The sequence below is a fragment of the Xyrauchen texanus genome, chromosome 4 (genome assembly GCF_025860055.1).
Source record: "Xyrauchen texanus isolate HMW12.3.18 chromosome 4, RBS_HiC_50CHRs, whole genome shotgun sequence".
Lineage (NCBI taxonomy): Eukaryota > Metazoa > Chordata > Actinopteri > Cypriniformes > Catostomidae > Xyrauchen > Xyrauchen texanus.
In genome coordinates, this window is record NC_068279.1 from 41,083,815 (window position 1) to 41,104,853 (window position 21,039).

The 21,039-nt window shown below is 37.9% G+C and overlaps 1 protein-coding gene across 1 annotated transcript; it reads right to left on the bottom strand.

Moving 5' to 3' along the window:
- Nucleotides 1–2,605: 2,605 nt before the first annotated feature.
- Nucleotides 2,606–20,717, bottom strand: pho (phoenix). Its single transcript, XM_052125342.1, has 5 exons — nucleotides 20,280–20,717; nucleotides 18,559–18,892; nucleotides 7,925–8,022; nucleotides 7,203–7,260; nucleotides 2,606–6,995 (listed from the first exon to the last, which is right to left on the bottom strand). Exons 1-5 carry the CDS (start codon nucleotides 20,483–20,485, stop codon nucleotides 3,174–3,176), a joined length of 4,518 nt encoding a protein of 1,505 aa, XP_051981302.1. The 5' UTR covers nucleotides 20,486–20,717; the 3' UTR covers nucleotides 2,606–3,173.
- Nucleotides 20,718–21,039: the final 322 nt, after the last annotated feature.

Below are 21,039 nucleotides of genomic sequence, written 5' to 3' on the forward strand. Positions count from 1 at the left end.
AAGGGTGTGGTCCTGGTCAAGACAATCTCCTGAACTCCAAACTGAATGTCAGAATGGGAAAGAAAGGTGATTTAAGCAATTTTGAGCGTGGCATGGTTGTTGGTGCCAGACGGGCCAGTCTGAGTATTTCACAATCTGCTCAGTTACTGGGATTTTCACGCTACAACCATTTCTAGGGTTTACAAAGAATGGTGTGAAAAGGGAAAAACATCCAGTATGCGGCAGTCCTGTGGGCTAAAAATGCCTTGTTGATGCTAGAGGTCAGAGGAGAATGGGCCGACTGATTCAAGCTGATAGAAGAGCAACTTTTCCTGAAATAACCACTCGTTACAACCGAGGTATGCAGCAAAGCATTTGTGAAGTCACAACACGCACAACCTTGAGGCGGATGGGCTACAACAGCAGAAGACCCCACCGGGTACCACTCATCTTCACTACAAATAGGAAAAAGAGGCTACAATTTGCAAGAGCTCACCAAAATTGGACAGTTGAAGACTGGAAAAATGTTGCCTGGTCTGATGAGTCTCGATTTCTGTTGAGACATTCAGATGGTAGTGTCAGAATTTGGCGGAAACAGAATGAGAACATGGATCCATCATGCCTTGTTACCACTTTGCAGGCTGGTGGTGGTGGTGTAATGGTGTGGGGGATGTTTTCTTGGCACACTTTAGGCCCCTTAGTGCCAATTGGGCATCGTTTAAATGCCACGGCCTACCTGAGCATTGTTTCTGACCATGTCCATCCCTTTATGGCCACCATGTACCCATTCTCTGATGGCTACTTCCAGCAGGATAATGCATCATGTCACAAAGCTCAAATCATTTCAAATTGGTTTCTTAAACATGAGTTCACTGTACTAAAATGGCCCCCACAGTCACCAGATCTCAACCCAATAGAGCATCTTTGGGAAGTGGTGGAACGGGAGATTCGTGCGCTGGATGTGCATCCCACAAATCTCCATCAACTGCAAGATGCTATCCTATCAATATGGGCCAACATTTCTAAAGAATGCTTTCAGCACCTTGTTGAATCAATGCCACGTAGAATTAAGGCAGTTCTGAAGGCTGAAAGGGGTCAAACACAGTATTAGTATGGTGTTCCTAATAATCCTTTAGGTGAGTGTATATATATATATATATATATATATATATATATATATATATATTTGTACTATTTGCATACAGTTATACTGATATGTAGAACAAGTGCTAAAACAATGCTGTGTCTTTAAGAATACCGGCAACTCAGCATTTTGTTTTGGTTGAGTGCATTTTAATGAATGGAGTTGCACACAGCTTTTTTTTTTACTTAAAACATTAAATTAATTAACTAAAATATTTTAGATATGCATTAAACAGAATAAGTCAAACCTTTACTCTCAACACGCAGTGAAAGCATCTAGTTGCTCAACTTCCTATATTAAAACATTGATATTGAGATTTTTAGAATTAGTATCAAGATCTTTCAAATATACGGAGATTGGAAGATCTATATTTTTACTAGAGATGCACCAATCCGATACCTGGATTGGTATCGGCTCTGATACTGACGTTTTTAACTGGATCAGGTTTCAGCAATGGCAAATTCTCAGGGCCAGCAAAGCCTTCTCTGCTGGTGTAAGATGCCTAATAAATAATGTATTTTTCATCCTGTCACTCTCATTCACCTTTTACCTATGTATTTGTAATCACTTTCCACAACTAATTAACCTACAATAGGGAAAAACAAAAAGATTATCCAATAATAATTTATTCCTTGACACTTACAGGCAGTGTTTCTGAGCTCCACACCCTTAAGAATTTCCACTGAATCCCACAACAGTGCAAACGAATAGGCATCTAATGTCAGGTTCATAACCCAATCAGATTTATTTGTTCTTGGCATGTGTAGTCTTTTAGATAAATCCCAGTCAAGGACTTAGCTGGCTGATGATATGCTACAGTTTTCAGCTCTCAGTAAACACTCACCACAAACTACATCTCAGATGTAGATGCTCAATATTCTTTTAAGCTTATGACATGCATTGAGAATGGAAACGGAGGAAGCATTTCTACAGATCTTGATTTAAAGGCACATTAAACTAGCCCACACACAGGCACTCTAATGTCACCATCTTCCTGGAGTATTGAAATAAAAGCCACAGGGTTTTCAAGGTTTTACTGATATCCTATTATACTAAAGTGAACAAAGGAAACTGAAACATAACTGGCTTCTTTACTACTGAAATCTTTCACTGGTTACATATTATCTAATTATTTTTGGGTTTCTCTATATTTTATATTGAAATAATATGTAGTTAGAGGTTTGTATTTATTTCTATATAAACAAGTACCCACAATCAGTTCCACACAGTGAGATATAGATACTCTAAACTGGTTAAGAAAAAACAACACTGGCATCAGACTGGGATCAGCCGATACCGAGAGTTCAGTGATCGGATTGGGAGAGAAAATGTTTTAGAAGTGCATCCCTAATTTTTACCCAGCCCTAATCACTATCATTTTTATTTAATTTTGTTATATATATAAAACAATAACAATGACAACAACAACGGTAAAACATATATTTTCACATAAATAACCACTCAAAACAAACATTCTTTTCACATTTAGTAATGAAGACTTTGAGGATTTAATGTACATGGGGGAAACCCATAAAAAATGTTCTCTGTTGCAAAGTATGCACAAAGTGTCTTTCATGATTTTGTATAAAAGGATAAAGTGATATTGTTCTCCAGATGACAGTGTAGAGTGATTACATAAAAAATATATATATTTTAATATATATTTAAAAAACACTCCACTATTTATGGTGTTCAGCAGAATTCAAATGTTTTCCCAAAACCTTTAGAGGTTAAGATGAACTTTTTCTTTTTAATCTTTTTAACCAAGTGGTAAGACCATGACAAGTGAACCTCCAGCTCATTACTGGAAACCACTTCATTTATTAACCACTTGCTCTTCAATTCAGTCATGTGTCTTCAATTATAAAGTTCTTATGACTGCGATATTCAGACTGTTACCTCTTGTTGAGATGAATGTTTCTCACACATCTGATTTTCGTTTCTAACGTTAATGGTGTATTCATCATTTTTGAGCATTTTCCTCCTTTTCTTCCATTTAACTTATCCCTAATCATTCTGGATGTCACTCTCCATCATTTTTTCTTTCAACCTACCAAAACAAATATCTATCTCCATTGTGGATTAAAGAGCTTGGAGTATCCATAATGGATGCACTCTCTTCCCTTTTCCTCTTCTTTTTCCGCTTCCCAGTTTCATCATCAGTCTGAGACCCAGAATGGTCTCCTATCCCTGTAGCTCCCTTAAAGTCCGCCTTTTTGTTATTTTCTTTCTTAGTATCCTGTTTTCGCTGCAACTGAAAAATATTAGCATTGTACTCAGTTTCCATACAACCTATGTCATTACACCTTGTTCTTTGCCTCTCCTTTTCTGGACTTTTTGATGCGTCATCTTGGTTTACTCCTGTAGGTGAGTCAGTACTCTGATTTCTGGGGATTAACATAACATTATTTCCAGTATCCTTCTTCCTTCTCTTCTTTCTGTCTCTAGAAATGTCAGAATCTCCCAATGATGTAGTGCTAACCTGCCTTTCTGCATTGTTCTGTTGTTTGACTGAGTCAGTCCTATTTGTCAGTACAGTTTCAAGTCCAACGGTGTCATTTAGTACAGATATTTGACTCTGATAAGGTTCCTCCATTTCCTCCCTAATCTTTCTCTTTGTTTTCTTTGACATTGTTCCAGGTGGTTTCGACACCTGCCTCTGAGAGTTTTCAAAAAGGTCTTCTGTCTCAGTAAATTCTGAAGTCAATTCAATACCATCTGAATTTCTTTTCTTCTTCCTCTTCTTTGGTCTCACAAGCATTTCAGTATCTTCCTGTTGTGCCACAGAACAGCTCAAGTCAGAATTATCATTAATAGTTACATGTGCCCTTTCCCTCTGTTTTTTGTGTTTAGCTAAATATAACTTAGCTGTTGTATTACTTTCCAAGTGTTCAGTTAGATCACTTCGCCTTTCTTTGATAATTTCTTGTGTAGTTGACCCATCTTCTGCCTGCCCATTGACATCAAACCAAGACACAGAACACATGTCAACGTTCAAATCAACAGAATCGCTCCCATCCCTTTTCCTTGTTGTCTTTTTCACTGATTTTAATCTAGTAACACTGAGTGATGGACATTCTGTAATGTTCTTGGATTTCCAAATATGCTCAAGATGATGCATCTCAATGGCTTCACTGGGATGAACCAAATCATTTAACCTCAGTTCTGGAGATCTATCAAGAATGCCGTTCAGACTTTTATTTGATGGGCTAATTGTTGCGTTTTTGCCCTTTTCATGTATTGTCATTTCAATTACTTTGTCTTTTCTCTTCTTTTTTGTTCTTCCGGATGGCAGCATAGAGGTTTCTGACTCAATTGAGTGAACATTTTGAGTATCTGAATCAAGCTCTGCATTCTCCTGCTCTTTTACTTCGTGCTTTTTCTTCTTTTTCTTTTTAACATGTGTGATAACCGTGGTGTCTAAAACCACAGATAAATTACTTGTTTTCGCCAAGAGTTCTGCTGTATTCCCTGAAGGCGAGTCTGTCCAGTTTTTCTCTAGTCCAATGATGTCTTCACCTTGAGACGAAGAACTCCCATTCTGACTTTTCTTTTTGCATTTTGCAACACTTAATATGCCCACTGTATTACTTTTCAAACATTGCCTTTCTTCAATGATCTCTTGCATAGTTGGCCTATCTTCGTCTTGCGCAACCTTTCTCAAACCAGTGACATCAAACAGAGACAAGGAACTCCCATCCGGATCCAAATGAACAGATTCACACCTATGTTTCTCACTCCTATCCTTTTTCTTCCTCTTCTTCAATGATTTTAATCTAGTTACACTTGGCGCTCCTGCAATTTCCTCGGATGTCACAATAGGCTCAATTGGATGGATCTCAATGGCTTCATAAGACTGAACCAAATAATTTGCTCTCATTTCTGGAGGTCTCTGGTCAATGTGATCCAAACTTTTCTTTGATGGGCTAATCATTGTGTCTTTTTTCTTCTTTTTTGTTCTTCTGGATGGCAGCATAGAGGTTTCTGACTCAATTGAGTGAACATTTTGAGTATCTGAATCAAGCTCGGAATTCTCCTGCTCTTTCAATTTGTGCATTTTCTTAATTTTCGGTTTAAACTGTGATAAATTACTTGTTTTCTCCAAGAGTTCTACTGTATTCCCTAACTGTGACTCTGATACAGCTTTTCCCAGCCTAATGTCAGAACTCAAATGTTTACTTTTCTTTTTGCGTTTTGCAACACTTAATCCACCTGCTGAATTACTTTCCAAATGTTCAGTTGCACTGTCATCATATAGCCTTTCCTCAATGATTTCTTCTGTAGTTGACTCCTGTTGTGCAAGCACTCTTGGCATGGTGACCTCACCAAACATGGACACAGAGCTTTTATCCAGATCCAAATCAATGGATTCATACTGCTTACACAAATCTTTTTTCTTCCTCTTCTTCTTTTTCACAGAGTTGAATGTAATTACATTGGGTGACCCTGTATTATCCTCTGAAATCCGTTCAAGCTCATTGGTCTCAGTGAAATGAATAAAATCATTTACTCTCAAATCTGCAGCTCTATCAGCAATGAAGTCAAAAGTATTGTTTGATGAGTTGTTTATTGCAATGCTTTTCTCTGCATATGTTGTTCCATTTCTCTCTTTGTTGGCCACCTTTTGTTTTTTTTTGCATGACAACTCTGTAGTTTTTGACTCACTTTGCTTCAGTCCAGTGTACTGGATTGACTGAACATCTTCAACACAATGAATACCTGAATCAAGCCCTGTATCCTCTTGTTCATTGATTTTATGCTTTCTAATTTTATTCTTCTTAACCTTTGGGATAACAGTGCTGTCTGTCATCACAGATAAATTACTCATTATCTTCAAGTAGTCTGCTGTTTCACCGGACTGTGAGACTGATGCAGCAGTTTGCTTTTCATTAGCTCCTTTATCCTCCACTTCATCAGCTAGTGGTAAACACTCAGATGCTGGTTGCATCTCTGTGGTTTCCTCTATACATGTAACATCAATACATTTTTGAGACAGTGACAACTTTGATCTTCTTTTACTTTGGCAATTGATTTCAGAGAGCAGTTTAGTATGTGGATCAACAGAACTCTGGCTAGTCTCAGAGTGTTTGGTGCTGCTGGCACGCATAGCAACCTCTGCATTGACGAATGTGTTCGGTTTGTTTGTCTTTTTTACCCTGATCACATTATCCAGTGGCACATATGAAAACAGAGAGCCGTCAGTGTAATGAGTATCTTTATGTATTGAAATGTCTCCCCCGTGGGGTGGAAAGCAGAAATTGCTTTGTGCCCTAGACCTCAATTCATCTTCTTGCATCATATTAGTCGCTTCTTCTGTAACTGCATCTACAGAGTTCAGTGTCTGCGTCTCCTCAATTACCCATAAATCACCTCCATCAGAAGCTTCATCAGCCGAGTTCTCAACAGACCAAACCATCTGCTGAAGATGTGGATGTCGCATATGAGCAGAATCTGAGAGTTCAGAATCTGAGCAAGAAGCCGAAACCTCAGATGTCTCATGATTTTTATGCTGCTGCTGCTTTTGACGTTCCTTAAGGCGAAGGACACTATCAGACTTTGAAGACCCAACTGAGCGTTTCCTGGCTGCAGCTTTGGGTGTCTTTTTTGATAGTGTAAATTTCTTCATTGAGTTAATCTGGGACTGTGGTAGATGGCTCGAATTTTTGAGCTTTGAGCTGACTTTTATTTTTCTTTCGCTGTTCTTTTTTGATGGGTTTTTGACATGTTTTTCAATGTCCATATGTTCTATGGGTTGTAACATATCAGGATACTGAGATAAAGGCATAACAGCTTTCCTCCTCTCAATGACGGATTGTGGGCACCATATTTGTTTGCCTTTTAAATGGAAACCAGGAACAAAAACATCTCTATCCTGAAACAAAGCCAGTCAAACCAACAGATTAGTACATACTGTATTGTCTTTTAAATGCTTCTTACAATGTAACACACTTCTGTATTTAAATACATTTCTTGATAAAGACAAAATATCAGTAATGCAAGATATTATTTGAAATGTATGCTTTTTGGACAGTAATGGAAATCATAAACAAATAAAACTAATCAAGTTATATTTACACACCACTACTGAGACTTCATGATCACTGTGTCGTTCGTCCACCTCTGAGTTATAGATTAGCCTGAAACAAAAGTTGATTTATCCTTTATTAAATGGCTGGCACATACACATACACACACACACACACACACACACACACACACACACACACACACACACACACACACACACGGTTCTGTGCAAAAGTCTTAGGTGGATTATATTTTTCACAAACAGTCTTTAAAACAGTTATTTGATATATTCTGCTTTTAGTGTATCAGTATTAATTTTAGATTTCAACATTCCCTTTATAAACAGAATTGAATAAAGAACAAGGAGCCCTACAACAGATGGTATGGCCCCCCACAGAGCCCGGATCTCAACATCATTGAGTCAGTCTGGGATTACATGAAGAGACAGAAACAATTGAGACAGCCGAAATAGATAGAAGAACTGTGCCGAATTCTCCAAGAAGCTTTGTGTCCAGATGTACCTAGGAAAATTGGTGCCATTTTAAAGGTAAACGTGGTCAAACCAAATATTGATTTAGCTTTATGTTATGAAATTAATTGATAAATGAAAACTATTTATAGCATTATTTTTGAAGACATCTTCACTATACAACGTTTTTCACCAGTACCTAAAACTTTTGCACAGTAATGTATGTATATATTTATTTACACAGAATATATATTAGTTATATATTCATTTTGTAAATGTGTTGGACCTTTTAATGTAAAACTTACTCCGACTCCAACATCCATGAACCGAGAGCTACTCCTGTATTCGTATAACCCTCCTTAGTCTTCTTTATGCATTTGAGGAACCCTCCAATTTCTGAGTTCTAAAAAATACATAAGAACATTACAGTGACATAAACATTACTACCGTATTTTCCAGAATATAAGTAGCTTTATCATCTGAAAGGTCCTGCGACTTGTACTCCAAAGCAACTTAAATACATAATTTATAGATAATTGATGTCTGCCAGTTAAACACATGTACGCCAAAACACATCTGCTTACAAAGAGTGTCAGTCACAGAGACAGTAGTAGCATTAAGTTATATATTCAGAGTATTTTGCCATTAAAAATTAATTTATGCTGCCAGTTTAAATATTTTGTCCATCATAACATTATTGTACTGACAAAACTAGACCACCGTCAAATACTACAACTCACATGCACACAACATGATATTTCATCACACACAAATTAAATCATTCAGTGAGAGTCAGTGAACCGCATAATTAATGCATAGCAAAGAGTTTTGCAAATATCAGAACTATCCACAGATAAACTCCCTAAAAATCCTTAGTTGTAATGTGGACAAAGAAATAGAATTCAAAATATTAAACAGGATGCACTATACTCCATTTATGAGGAGTAAATTGGGCCTGAATTCTCCACTATGTTTAAAGTGCAATGCAGATATAGGCACATATGTCCACACGATTTGGACGCGCCCAGCGATTCATGAATTTTGGACAAATTAGGGGATGGGTTACAACTTTCAGTACTACATTGTGTCTTGGCAGTAGATTTTGTCAACTCTACAGATAAATATTAGGCCAAATTAGTCTATTGTATATATACTATTTATTAATTCTTGGATTTTGGATTAACAAAAATGCTCAAACTTTAGAAAATTGGTATGTAGAGGTGTTGAGAATTATACTCTTGGAGAAGCTGACATATCCTCTACATCACAATGAGAAGAGCTTTTGCAAGATATAGGATCCAGTTATAAGAGCAGTGTCTCACTCTGGGCTGAGTGGTTAGGTACACATCAGTTGGAGGATAAATTAGCCCAGTGGTTCTCATGTTTTTCGGGTCACGCCCCACTTTAAAACAAGAACAAACTTAAAATAAGCTGGAAATAAGCTTCAGCAGTCTCTATAAAAGTTTTCATCCAGTAGTAATAAATGACTGTGATTGCCACATCCTAGCCAGCACTGAAAAAGTAACAAGTATCACTTGACCGCGATGTCTACACGCCTTTTCGGTCAGGACCTCCAGACAATAATTTGCACCTGATTAATGATACTGATAAACTTTAATAAAAACTGACCTTGGGTAGCTCAGCAAGTAAAATAGGTGGACTACCACACCTGGAGTCACTAATTTGAATACAGGGCATGCGTGATTGACTCCAGTCAGGTTTCCTAAGCAACCAATTGGCCCAGTTGGCTGGGTCGAGTCACATTGGGTTAATCTCCTTGTGGTCGCTATAATGTGGTTCTCGCTCTCGGTGGGGCTTATCGTTGCCTCCAGTGTGCAATCACTGCTAGCTTGGCTTGATTCTTTGACAAGGAATATGTTTAATATAATCTATTTATGTAAATATTCATGACTTCTGAGTTCGTCATAACATTGCTGCAGTTTCGATGTTCCCCAAGTATGCGTGTCCCTTAATGTGTGTGCCACAGTTTTCTCTTTCCTTTCACTCCAATGCACAAGCTGTCACTTTCCATTGTCATTTTAAAGTCTGTTTAAACAGACTATCATTTAAATGAACAGTAAATCATTTAAAATTGTATCTAAAAGCCACTAAAGGTACATGATGAGAATGTAAGCTCATCTCAGGTTGTTTATGATGTACCAATTTCACAGCACAGGAATACACTCACCTAAAGGATTATTAGGAACACCATACTAATACTGTGTTTGACCCCCTTTCGCCTTCAGAACTGCCTTAATTCTACGTGGCATTGATTCAACAAGGTGCTGAAAGCATTCTTTAGAAATGTTGGCCCATATTGATAGGATAGCATCTTGCAGTTGATGGAGATTTGTGGGATGCACATCCAGAGCACGAAGCTCCCGTTCCACCACTTCCCAAAGATGCTCTATTGGGTTGAGATCTGGTGACTGTGGGGGCCATTTTAGTACAGTGAACTCATTGTCATGTTCAAGAAACCAATTTGAAATGATTCGAGCTTTGTGACATGATGCATTATCCTGCTGGAAGTAGCCATCAGAGGACGGGTACATGGTGGCCATAAAGGGATGGACATGGTCAGAAACAATGCTCAGGTAGGCCGTGGCATTTAAACGATGCCCAATTGGCACTAAGGGGCCTAAAGTGTGCCAAGAAAACATCCCCCACACCATTACACCACCACCACCAGCCTGCACAGTGGTAACAAGGCATGATGGATCCATGTTCTCATTCTGTTTACGCCAAATTCTGACTCTACCATCTGAATGTCTCTACAGAAATCGAGACTCATCAGACCAGGCAACATTTTTCCAGTCTTCAACTGTCCAATTTTGGTGAGCTCTTGCAAATTGTAGCCTCTTTTTCCTATTTGTAGTGGAGATGAGTGGTACCCGGTGGGGTCTTCTGCTGTTGTAGCCCATCCGCCTCAAGGTTGTGCGTGTTGTGGCTTCACAAATGCTTTGCTGCATACCTCGGTTGTAACGAGTGGTTATTTCAGGCAAAGTTGCTCTTCTATCAGCTTGAATCAGTCGGCCCATTCTCCTCTGACCTCTAGCATCAACAAGGCATTTTCGCCCACAGGACTGCCGCATACTGGATGTTTTTCCTTTTCACACCATTCTTTGTAAACCCTAGAAATGGTTGTGCGTGAAAATCCCAGTAACTGAGCAGATTGTGAAATACTCAGACCGGCCCGTCTGGCACCAACAACCATGCCACGCTCAAAATTGCTTAAATCACCTTTCTTTCCCATTCTGACATTCAGTTTGGAGTTCAGGAGATTGTCTTGACCAGGACCACACCCCTAAATGCATTGAAGCAACTGCCATGTGATTGGTTGATTAGATAATTGCATTAATGAGAAATTGAACAGGTGTTCCTAATAATCCTTTAGGTGAGTGTATATACTGATTTGTTTAGTGTATAACCATCTCTCTATTATAACTGTACTGCCAAAGAAATGACTGAATGTTTAATATTGTAATTGTTATATTGCATATTTCTGCATATTGTTTTCACGGTCAATAATTTTTATTTCATCCCCATTAATATTGAAGCCTCGTTTTGCATTTTATTATTACAGTCTTATTGTTTAATGTGCATATGCCTACTATTGTATTATTACGGTTCACTTGCATTCTCCACTATAGATTGTAATATAAAAAATGTATATCGTCAATTAAACTCATATGAGCTATATAACGAGTTTCACCACTTAAATTGAAAAGTGTTGTACAATACAAACATTGTGTAATTAAGGTAATAATCATATTAAAATGGAAACGTTTGTTGAAGGGTTCTTTGAAATCATCAACGATAAGGAATACAAGACCAAAAAGGCTCATCATGATGATAATTAAACAATTTTAAGCATACTGTTAATGAAAATTCATGACAAGATAAAGAAAATACTGCAAGATATTAACAGTGGAAGATATAAACAGTAATAGTCAGAAACATCTAGGGAATCTGTTAATAGAATAAGATATTAGATATGGATTCATCTAATCCAATAATGGAGTGTGTTTGGGGATTTCTCTGGTCGAGTTGAACACGCTGAACACTCGCAAATTAAATGCTTCAAAGCGGGTTAATAACCTCACTAAAACGCATATTTATATATGAGATCAATAACTATATCCACACACACTGTATATGTAATATAGCATCTGCGGCGTGAAGCGAATGAACAGGTGAACTTGAAGTGACACATTAGTCAGAATATACATAACTTGCATTGCATAACGTGTGTTGTGAAAAAGCCATTTCCGTGAAAACATGCTACATGCAGTGCAATATCCTAAACTGGATAAACACTGAAAATAAATAACAGGCTGTGGAAGATTGAAAACATGAAGAATTAAGAAGTAGGCTAACTAAAAAGTAGCTAATACTTAAAGGGTTAGCTCACCCAAAAATAAAAATTCTCATTATTTGCTCACCCTCATGCCCTGCCAGATGTGTATGACTTTCTTCTGCTGAACTCAAATGAAGATTTTTAGAAGAATTTCTCAGCTCTTTAAGTCATTAAATGCAAGTGAATGGGTGCCAAAATTTTGAAGCTCCAAAAATCATCATAAAAGTAATCATAAGACTCCAGTGGTAAAATCAATATCTTCAGAAGCATTTTGATAGATGTGGGTGAGAAACAGAACAATATTAAAGTCCTTTTTACAATAAATTCTTCTCCAAAAAAGGGACTTAAATATTGATCTGTTTCAACAGAGTCGTATGGATCACTTTTATAATGCCTTTGTGATTTTTTCGTCCCATTCGCTTGTATTTTATGGACCTACAGAGCTAAAATATTCTTCTAAAAATCTTAATTTGTGTTCAGAAGATAAAAAAAAAGAAAGTCAGACACATCTGGCATGGCATGAGGGCGAGTAATTGATGAGAGAACTTTTACTTTTGGACGAACTCTCTCTTTAAGTCCATTTGTTATTTCAGGAGCTTAGGTTTTCACAAGGACAGTTGTATGTATCTTTTATATGTTTGATCCATATAAAAAAAATTATCATCAACTGAAGGCTGATTTATGCTTCTGTGTCGAACCTACGGCGTGTGCTCCGCGTAGTGCCCAACACGTTGGTTTGCATTTACAGTCCTGCGTTGATGTGTCTGTGTCGTTCTGGGAGTATACAGACAAAATGCAAACTATATGTTTCATAATTAAATTAAATGAGTGGCTGTGGCTCAGTTGGTAGAGCAGGGTCGGCCGCTATTCGCAAAGTTGGCGGTTCGATTCCCGGCCCACACGACTCAACATGCCAAAGTATCCTTGGGCAAGACACTGAACCCCAAGTTGCTCCCAATGGCAGGCTAGCGCCTTGCATGGCAGCTCTGCCGCCATTGGTGTATGAGTGCGAGTGTGAATGTGTGTACGTCTTTGGTAACCTCTAAGGTTATTAGAAGGCGCTATACAAGTGCAGACCATTTACCATTTATAGTTCTGCGTTGGCGTGTCTGTGTTGTAACAATGTAATTTCTGGAATCAGAAGTATTTATTAAATTATTGTAGCATCAAAAATTTGTTCAAAGTATGTGAACATGTTAAAATATAGGTACATATTATTTATGCATTGCAGGCAGAAAATAAATGAGGAAATGTCTGTAAGCTTTCTTTTGAGTCGCTTAAAGAATAATCCATAAATATTTTGGCATATTGACTTTCTGTGCTGAAAAGGAAATCAAATTAATTCGTAATAATTACTCGCCTGAATAACACAAAATGACTGAATCCGAATGACACGAATCGAGTTTTAAAGACTTTAAAATGCATACAGGCAATACAACCAACTCTTACCATGTGTTTTTAATTTGCTGACAATTACAAGAGTTGTTTTCATAACTTATGAAATATGATTATTTACTGCACACATACTGTCAAACATATGGTAAAATCAGAAACAAGAAACATCCGATCAGAAAGTTTGCGAGTAGAATACAAAACATATTTCATTCACATATCAAATTAATATCAAGTAAAGGCCCATTGAAAAAAGCTTTGAGTTTATAGGCTGTAAACAGATATCTTGTCACGTTTCGCTTGTAACTTGTAACTAAAAACAGAATAAAACAAAATAAAACAAAAATAACAGCAAATGGTCCTGCTACAATTGCTTTAATGGTCCCAGAGTCCAAATACAATGTAACATAATGCATAGATATTATAATTAGGGATGCACCGAAATTTCGGTAATAGGAAATACTTCAAAGCAGTACCGCCGCTCCCTATACGAATACTACGCCATCTGCTTAGGGCACTGATGCACCAACTCCCTAGGGGGGCACCAGAAAGTCCACAGGCTGCCCTTACTCGCACATTATATGTTATCCAAGGACCCGAAAACAGTTGCGGAACACAGACGATCGCTTCATGCTCATATCACGTGACAATCCTCTTGACTACTGGTACATGAACAAAGATCGCGGATTGCACGCAGGTATTTATCCGTACCGAAGAGAGAGAGAGAGAGAGAGAGAGAGAGAGACTATTCAGTGCAGCATCTCATGTTCTTGATGAGAAGATGAATCGTTTCTCCTGCCAGAAAGCTGTGCAACTTTTGTTCTTCAAGAGAAACCTGACACTTTTACTTAAATAGAAAGCAGTCCAATTTGCTATGTGTATAGCAATTACATTACAATTTGTTTAGCCCTGCAAAACTTTGTTCTTCACTTGAGGCTACATCTGTCGTTTACAGCTGAGGTTGGTTTTAGTTCTATTACTGCTGTTTTGCACTGGTGTTTTGCACAATAATTTTACATTTAAGTATAAATATGTTTACATAAACAGAATAGAGGCCCTCTGCTGTTCTGTGTTCTGCCTGTTGTTATCATTAAAATTACTGTGTAGCATATTTAAACTTTTTGTATTTGCAAGATGCTAGCCTAGAGCTGCTAAGTTCATTACTTGACTGCTGTTTTGCATATCATTAGAGTTTTCTAGAATATTACATTAATTGGACAATTGGTAAAAAAAAAAAATCTGTTACATTTGAATGTTAAAGAATAATATATTTAATATTGTTATAATATTTTTTCTGTCCGATTTTGGTGTTACTTTCAATAAAAGTGTGATAATTTTATTGATTTGTATTTTTTTTAATTCAGATTAATTAAATTCATGAAATTAATATGTTTTCGACCAAGTGCATCCTGAATTTTCGGTTTCGGCCCAGAATTTTCATTTCGGTGCATCACTAATTATAATAAAGTCGGATAAAATGTGATGCTACCTCAGATATTCTTATCACACTGGGGGCGGTCTCTGGTTAAATTGGCCCAATCACAGCTGTTGTGGTCTGCATCAATGCGACGCGCAGGTACATTTCTGAAGAGGTGAACGTCAGACTACGGCGTAGGTTAGATGCAGAAGTATAAATTGGCCTTAATAGATCTTATTTTCATTGACAAATGATGTGCCATTTTTGTCAGAGTATAACTGATGAAAATGTATGAATATGACATGAGAAAATACTGACGAATTCTAAAAGGACAATTTTGTAAAAAATCTTTTAAAAAAATTTAACACTTCACCATTGAGTGGATTTTTGCCAATCACCTGTTATGCTCCAATGGAGGCATATGAAAATTACAATTCTCTCATAATTTACTCATCACAGATGTGTATGACTTTATTTCTTCTGCAGAGCACAAACACATTTTTTGAAAAGAATTTCTCAGGTCCATACAATGCAAGTGAATAGTGACCAGACCTTTGTAGCTCCAAAAATCACAAATGAAACAAAAGTAATCCATATGACTCCAGTATTAAAATACATGTCTTTAGAATTAATATAATAGGTGTGGGTGAGAAACAGATCAAAATGTAAGTATTTTTTACTCTAATCTCCACTTTCACATCTGAAAGTCATATGTGGTGCCCGTTTAGTTTCACATTCACATCTGAAAGTGAAAGTGGAAATTAAAGAGTAAAACAGGACTTAAATATTTTTTTTTTTTTTTTTTACCCATACCTATTATAGCCTATATTGCATCTAAAATACATGGATTTAAACACTAGAGTTGTATGGATTACTTTTGTTTCATCTGTGATTTTTTTGAGCTACAAACGGTCTGATCACCATTCACTTGAAATGTATGTCTAACGTCTAGGCTCTCTAACAGAGCTTAGACGTTTTTCTTAAAATCTTCATTTGTGTTGTAGGAATTTTGGTTGTATAAATGTACACGGTATGGATTAAACTATCTGCGTACCTCCATCTTTAATGTAGGAAACAGTACATGTGCTATGAATTAAATTAATCCGTATGTCTATTTATAATGTGATTAGCTGCATTCGACAACCATTATAAGAAAGATAAATTACAAATAATACGATTATTTGTCTGAATAAAATTCTCTACCATTAAAATCGTAATACAACTGCTCGTTGTATCCGCTCACAATTTTTAAGGAATTAGCTTAAATAAGGGAATTATGATTAATAAACTTATTGGAGTAATATTATACTCATGGCATATTGAAAATAAAACCAAATATTTTAGGTATAGCTTTAGGGCCGGATCTTTGAAAAAATCAAGTAATGAGATCTTTGAACACAAAAAGACTTGGATGCTAATCTAAACATAAAACTAATCTAATACATACAAACATGAAACAGAGACTCCATAGACAATACCTTGATGATTGGTTGGGGAGTAAAGCCAACAGAGTAGCTTGACTGGAAACGATCAAAACAGAGCAAATTAACTTTACGGAGTTAACAGACAATACCTTGAGAACCATTGACACTTGGACTGAATTAACTTGATTTGCAATCGGGACACTGATTAGAGGAACACCAGCACTTTCAGCAAAGTATGGAGATGTACTTGCATTTCCTAGCGTTGCTTGGTTCCTTGGCTCTCTGTAGAAACTTGGGTGGTTCCATCAATGTTTTTGGACCTCTTGTTAAGGTCGTGCAGTTTGTTGTCTGTTGCGTTGTTGGATGAGGAGGCGGGCTTTACGTTTACATTTATGCATTTGGCAGATGCTTTTATCCAAAGCGAATTTACATTCATTACATTGGAGCAACCTGAAGTTAAGTGCATTGCTCAAGGACACAATGGTGGTGGCTTGAGGGGATTGAACCAGCAACCTTCTGATTACCAGTTATTTAGCTTTGAAGCTAAATGTGCTCATCACACCCCGACCATGCTCCCCTCCTCATCACACTCCTTCCCCGCCCGATTCAGGTCGCCACCGGGCTGACTAACCCCCCCCATCTCGGGTGGTGCCCCCCCGCCTCCAGTGAACATGGGGGAGAGACAAGGGAAGGTGTGGGGAGATTGGAAGGGTGAGCGGAGACAAAGAGAGAGAAGAACTTGCTCGCCGGCTCCCGTTCGTACCGTCGCCCAGTCCTCAACTGCTCCTCCGCACTCTGGCAGATGCCAGCTTGCTCCTCCCCAAGCGGATGACAGAGTCATTAGGACCCATGTGGACGGAACCGCTCCTCCCCTTCTCGGCAGACGGACACGGTTTCACTGGCTCTTGGCAGTGACCCCTTCATCCCCAGGTAGACGGCCGTGGCTGTTTAAATGGACAACATAAACTTAAAACAACATAAACCATAAGGACAAACACACACAACTTGGCTGTGTGCATCTCTCTCTCGAACCGGCACCCCCGTCTGCCCCTCATCTCGCTCTCCCGCTGATCAGCTGATTCAACACCACCCAAGCTCCATCACGGCCTGGCCATGCCCTCCTCCTCATCACACTGACCAATGGCCTTTTTGTTTTAAATCATGCCGTTTTAGCAGAATGGTTAGTCTCCTTGACAATTTTATCGTTCAAAGGCAGGCCTCAACTCCTTGGCGCCTAGCAGAGCAGAATCTTTTAATTTATGACGGTGTGGAATTCCAGGGTTAAAAGGTTGGGTTTTCTGGATTCAAGTTATATTGCATAGCAATTGTTTGTTCTTCTGCACCAAATACACTACAGTTTCTTCTGCTGAAGAATGTCATACACATCTGGGATGGCATGAGAGTGAGTAAATAATGGAATACAAATTTTTGGTTGAACTATCCCTTTAAGAATATGGATGTGAACGGTCCATACACAAGAGTTGTTCAAGGAGTTGCGCAGCACTACTGACACGGAGCATAAACTCTGGCTTAATTTGACGGACACGTGACAAAGACAAAGCCGTGTTGCTTGACGCCCAGTGTGTCAACAGGGCTAGGGATGCACAGATCGGTATCGGCTCCAAAACTGACGTTTTTGGGACAGATCAGGTACCGGTACGACGAGCCTGATCCAAATCCAATATGGTTTGTAAGTCATGTTCATTATAGTCAATCAAGCATCAAAAATGATATAAAAGCACCATTACAGTATTCCACATGACTCATGCATTGTATTCAGTCTCTTGAAGACATGTGATAGCTTTGTTATTTGCAAAAGGGTGTTTAATAATATATATTATGCATGTGCAGCGCATTTAAGTGAATGCCGCTGCTCTGTTGAGACACACACACGAAGCACTTGCTACTATTTGAGTGCTCCACACGAACAACATCTCAGATGTAGATGCTAAATAGCTCACTTCGCTTATAACATGCATTGAGAATGGCACTGGAGGACCATTTTACCTGAATTTGAAAAAGAAGCAAATTGTGAACTAGCCTACATACAGAAACTTACAGGACTTCCTGAAGTGTTCCGACCACCAAAATAAAAGCCAGAGGGTTTTAAAGTTAGAAATTCAGAGTTCAGATACAAGGAAAAAAAAAACTTGCTTCTTTTCTTTTAAAGACTTTAACTGGAATTGCTATTAATTTTGCTGCTGCATTACCACGTAGACTAGTTAACAATAAAGTTTGTTTTTAATAGGCTATAGATTTATACAAAATTATCTATATTATAAATTAATTACGTTAATAAACAAGATAGAACAAAATCACAAAAAGACACACAAATAAACATCACCTAACCTCCAGAATCTGGTGCTTCTGTCTGGTCAGGACCTGTTGTCTTTTTGACTTCATCATAAAGGGAAATAGAGCTCTTTTGGGGCGAATGCTCCATAAATCGAATCTTCTGCATTTTTTTCCTCCTTTTGGGAGCGCTTTATGCTGCTGGTGACCTCCAGTTTCCTCCTCACATTCAGTGGCTTCATTCCATGGGCCTCTCCTGGTGCTTCCTTCACCCTCTTCATCACAATCATTATCAGAGATGGACTCGGACCTATTTTTTGATCTGCGTCGCCTTACAGTTCTGTCCGCTGAAGTCACAGCCTGTGTTAAAAACAGACTTTCACCAGAGTCACTAAAAAGGATTAAGAGGAATAAATCATGTATGAGAGAGCATGCAGTGCAAACCATTTCTGTATTAAAAAAAAAAACATGTTTGTGATTTCTGGAATGCTTCTGAAGCTGAAACTTCATCTCAAAATTGTTATATAGTATGATATTAGATGATTTTGAAAAACTTACCAAACTAATCTACCAACTAAAATGAATCCAGTGCGTGTACTGATGCAGGAATATTCTATGTCTGATAACATCTTATTTACGGCACTCAAGGTTAGTTGACTTGAAGTCATGACTCATGAGCATAGGGAATTTGTATACTATTTTCACCCTGCACTATGTTTACACTCCAGTGGTTAAATCCATGTCTTCAGAAGTAATATGAAAGATGTGGGTGAGAAACAGATCAATATTAAAGTCCTTTTTACTATGGCCGTGTCTATTTTGGAAGGATGCGTCCTTTGAATGCTGCAGTATACAGAGTGTCCTCGTTTAAACGAGATGGCCTTCGTATGACAAAGGGAAACGGAACGGAACATGGTTGCCATGACAGCTCGCCACTCTTTAACAAGCGCAAGCGCTTTGTGTGAGACTGTAACAAAGTCCCTTTATATTTTAGGAGAGTTATAATGATGTAAAGAGAAAAGAAAATAGATTTTACAAGTGTACTTTTAGTCAAATACATTATTTTAATTATATATTAATATAATTATACATATTATATACTCTGCACCCATCTACTGAAGTACTTCACCTTAGGAATTAACATTACTTATCATATTTACGGGCAAATTGGCATCTTTTTTTTTCCATTGAAGCAAAAAATTGTTGGTTATGAGTGCCCATGAAGGATACACCTCATGCATCCTCCGAATTCCCATTAAAGGAGATTGCATTTGAAGTGTCCTACTCGCTTTTCTGAAATGAGACAGCCACACTGACGTATGCGGCTGACAAATGTGACCTGTGGAGGATGCAGCCTTCCAAACAAGACAGCCTATAAATATCCACCTTTGACCAGCCCCAACCAGAATGTGGCGATTTGCATGAGAATTGAGAAAAAAAAAAAAAAATAATAATATATATATATATATATATATATATATATATATATATATATATATATATATATATATGTGTGTGTGTGAAAGTGAAAATGGAGATTTATAGTTTAAAAAAAAAAGTCACCTTAAATATTGATCTATTTCTCACTCACACTTACGTCACTTCTGACGACATGAAATTAACCCCTGGAGTTCTGGCTTACCTTTATGTGCTTTTTGGAGATTCAAAGTTCTGGCCACCATTCTCTTGCATTGTATAGACCAACAGAGCTCAGACATTCAAAAACACGAAGAAAAACAAATTAAATGCATGGTTATTTTCTCTTAGAAGTCTTTTACCTGTCCGACAGCAGATCGAGGAATGAAGCACCACTTCTCTTTTCAAATGTGTTGGTGAACGGCTCAAAGCACTTAGTAATAGAGCTGACAACATCAGGCGGAGGAGTTTCGAAGATCAGCTCCGCGCTCGGGTCAATATCTGCAAACATCCGTATCGTGTTCGGCGACGCAGTGTACGTTATGTCGTCGTCGCTTGTGAGATCCATGCTTTTTAAAATAAATAATATATCCCAGCAGAACTGTCTTGTACACTTGCAAGTGAGGCTGATTTGACGTAATACATGTATACAGGACTTGTGTCTTTAAGGGCGCTCGTTCCTGCTACTGATAATTAAATCTGAACGTAAAAGTACCGGTCAAGGTAGAAACTAAGTGACATGCGCTAAAGTTGTTATCAACATACCACGTGTGACATGGGTTTTTCTCATGGCACGGACGCCATGCAGCTCTACTTTCGGAAATACATCAGCTGTTGGGGTACCGCTCATGCGCACCGCACACTGGCTTGTTACCAAAGTCTTTTTAGTAAGTTAGTTCACTCGGCGGCTATTTTTGGACCGCTCTCAGGGAGTGCAGCCATTTTTCTATGTAAACAAACGGTATGGCAGTGTAGTTCCTATCTACTTTAATGGGGAAGACCAAAAACTTCAAAACGGTTGGTCAGGATTACGATCAGTGAACATATTTTAACCCAGCAGTGAAATCTGACAACACTGTTAATGTAAATTATGCTTCTTTACGTTTTGTTACATCAAAACGC

Excerpts from the sequence above, each read along its gene's own strand:
- pho (XM_052125342.1), bottom strand. The coding sequence starts at position 20,485 with ATGGATCTCACAAGCGACGACGACATAACGTACACTGCGTCGCCGAAC. Across the intron at positions 18,893-20,279 it reads CTCGATCTGCTGTCGGACAG|TGACTCTGGTGAAAGTCTGT; the intron begins GTAAAAGACTTC and ends AATCCTTTTTAG. Across the intron at positions 6,996-7,202 it reads ATCATGAAGTCTCAGTAGTG|GATAGAGATGTTTTTGTTCC; the intron begins GTGTGTAAATAT and ends GCTTTGTTTCAG.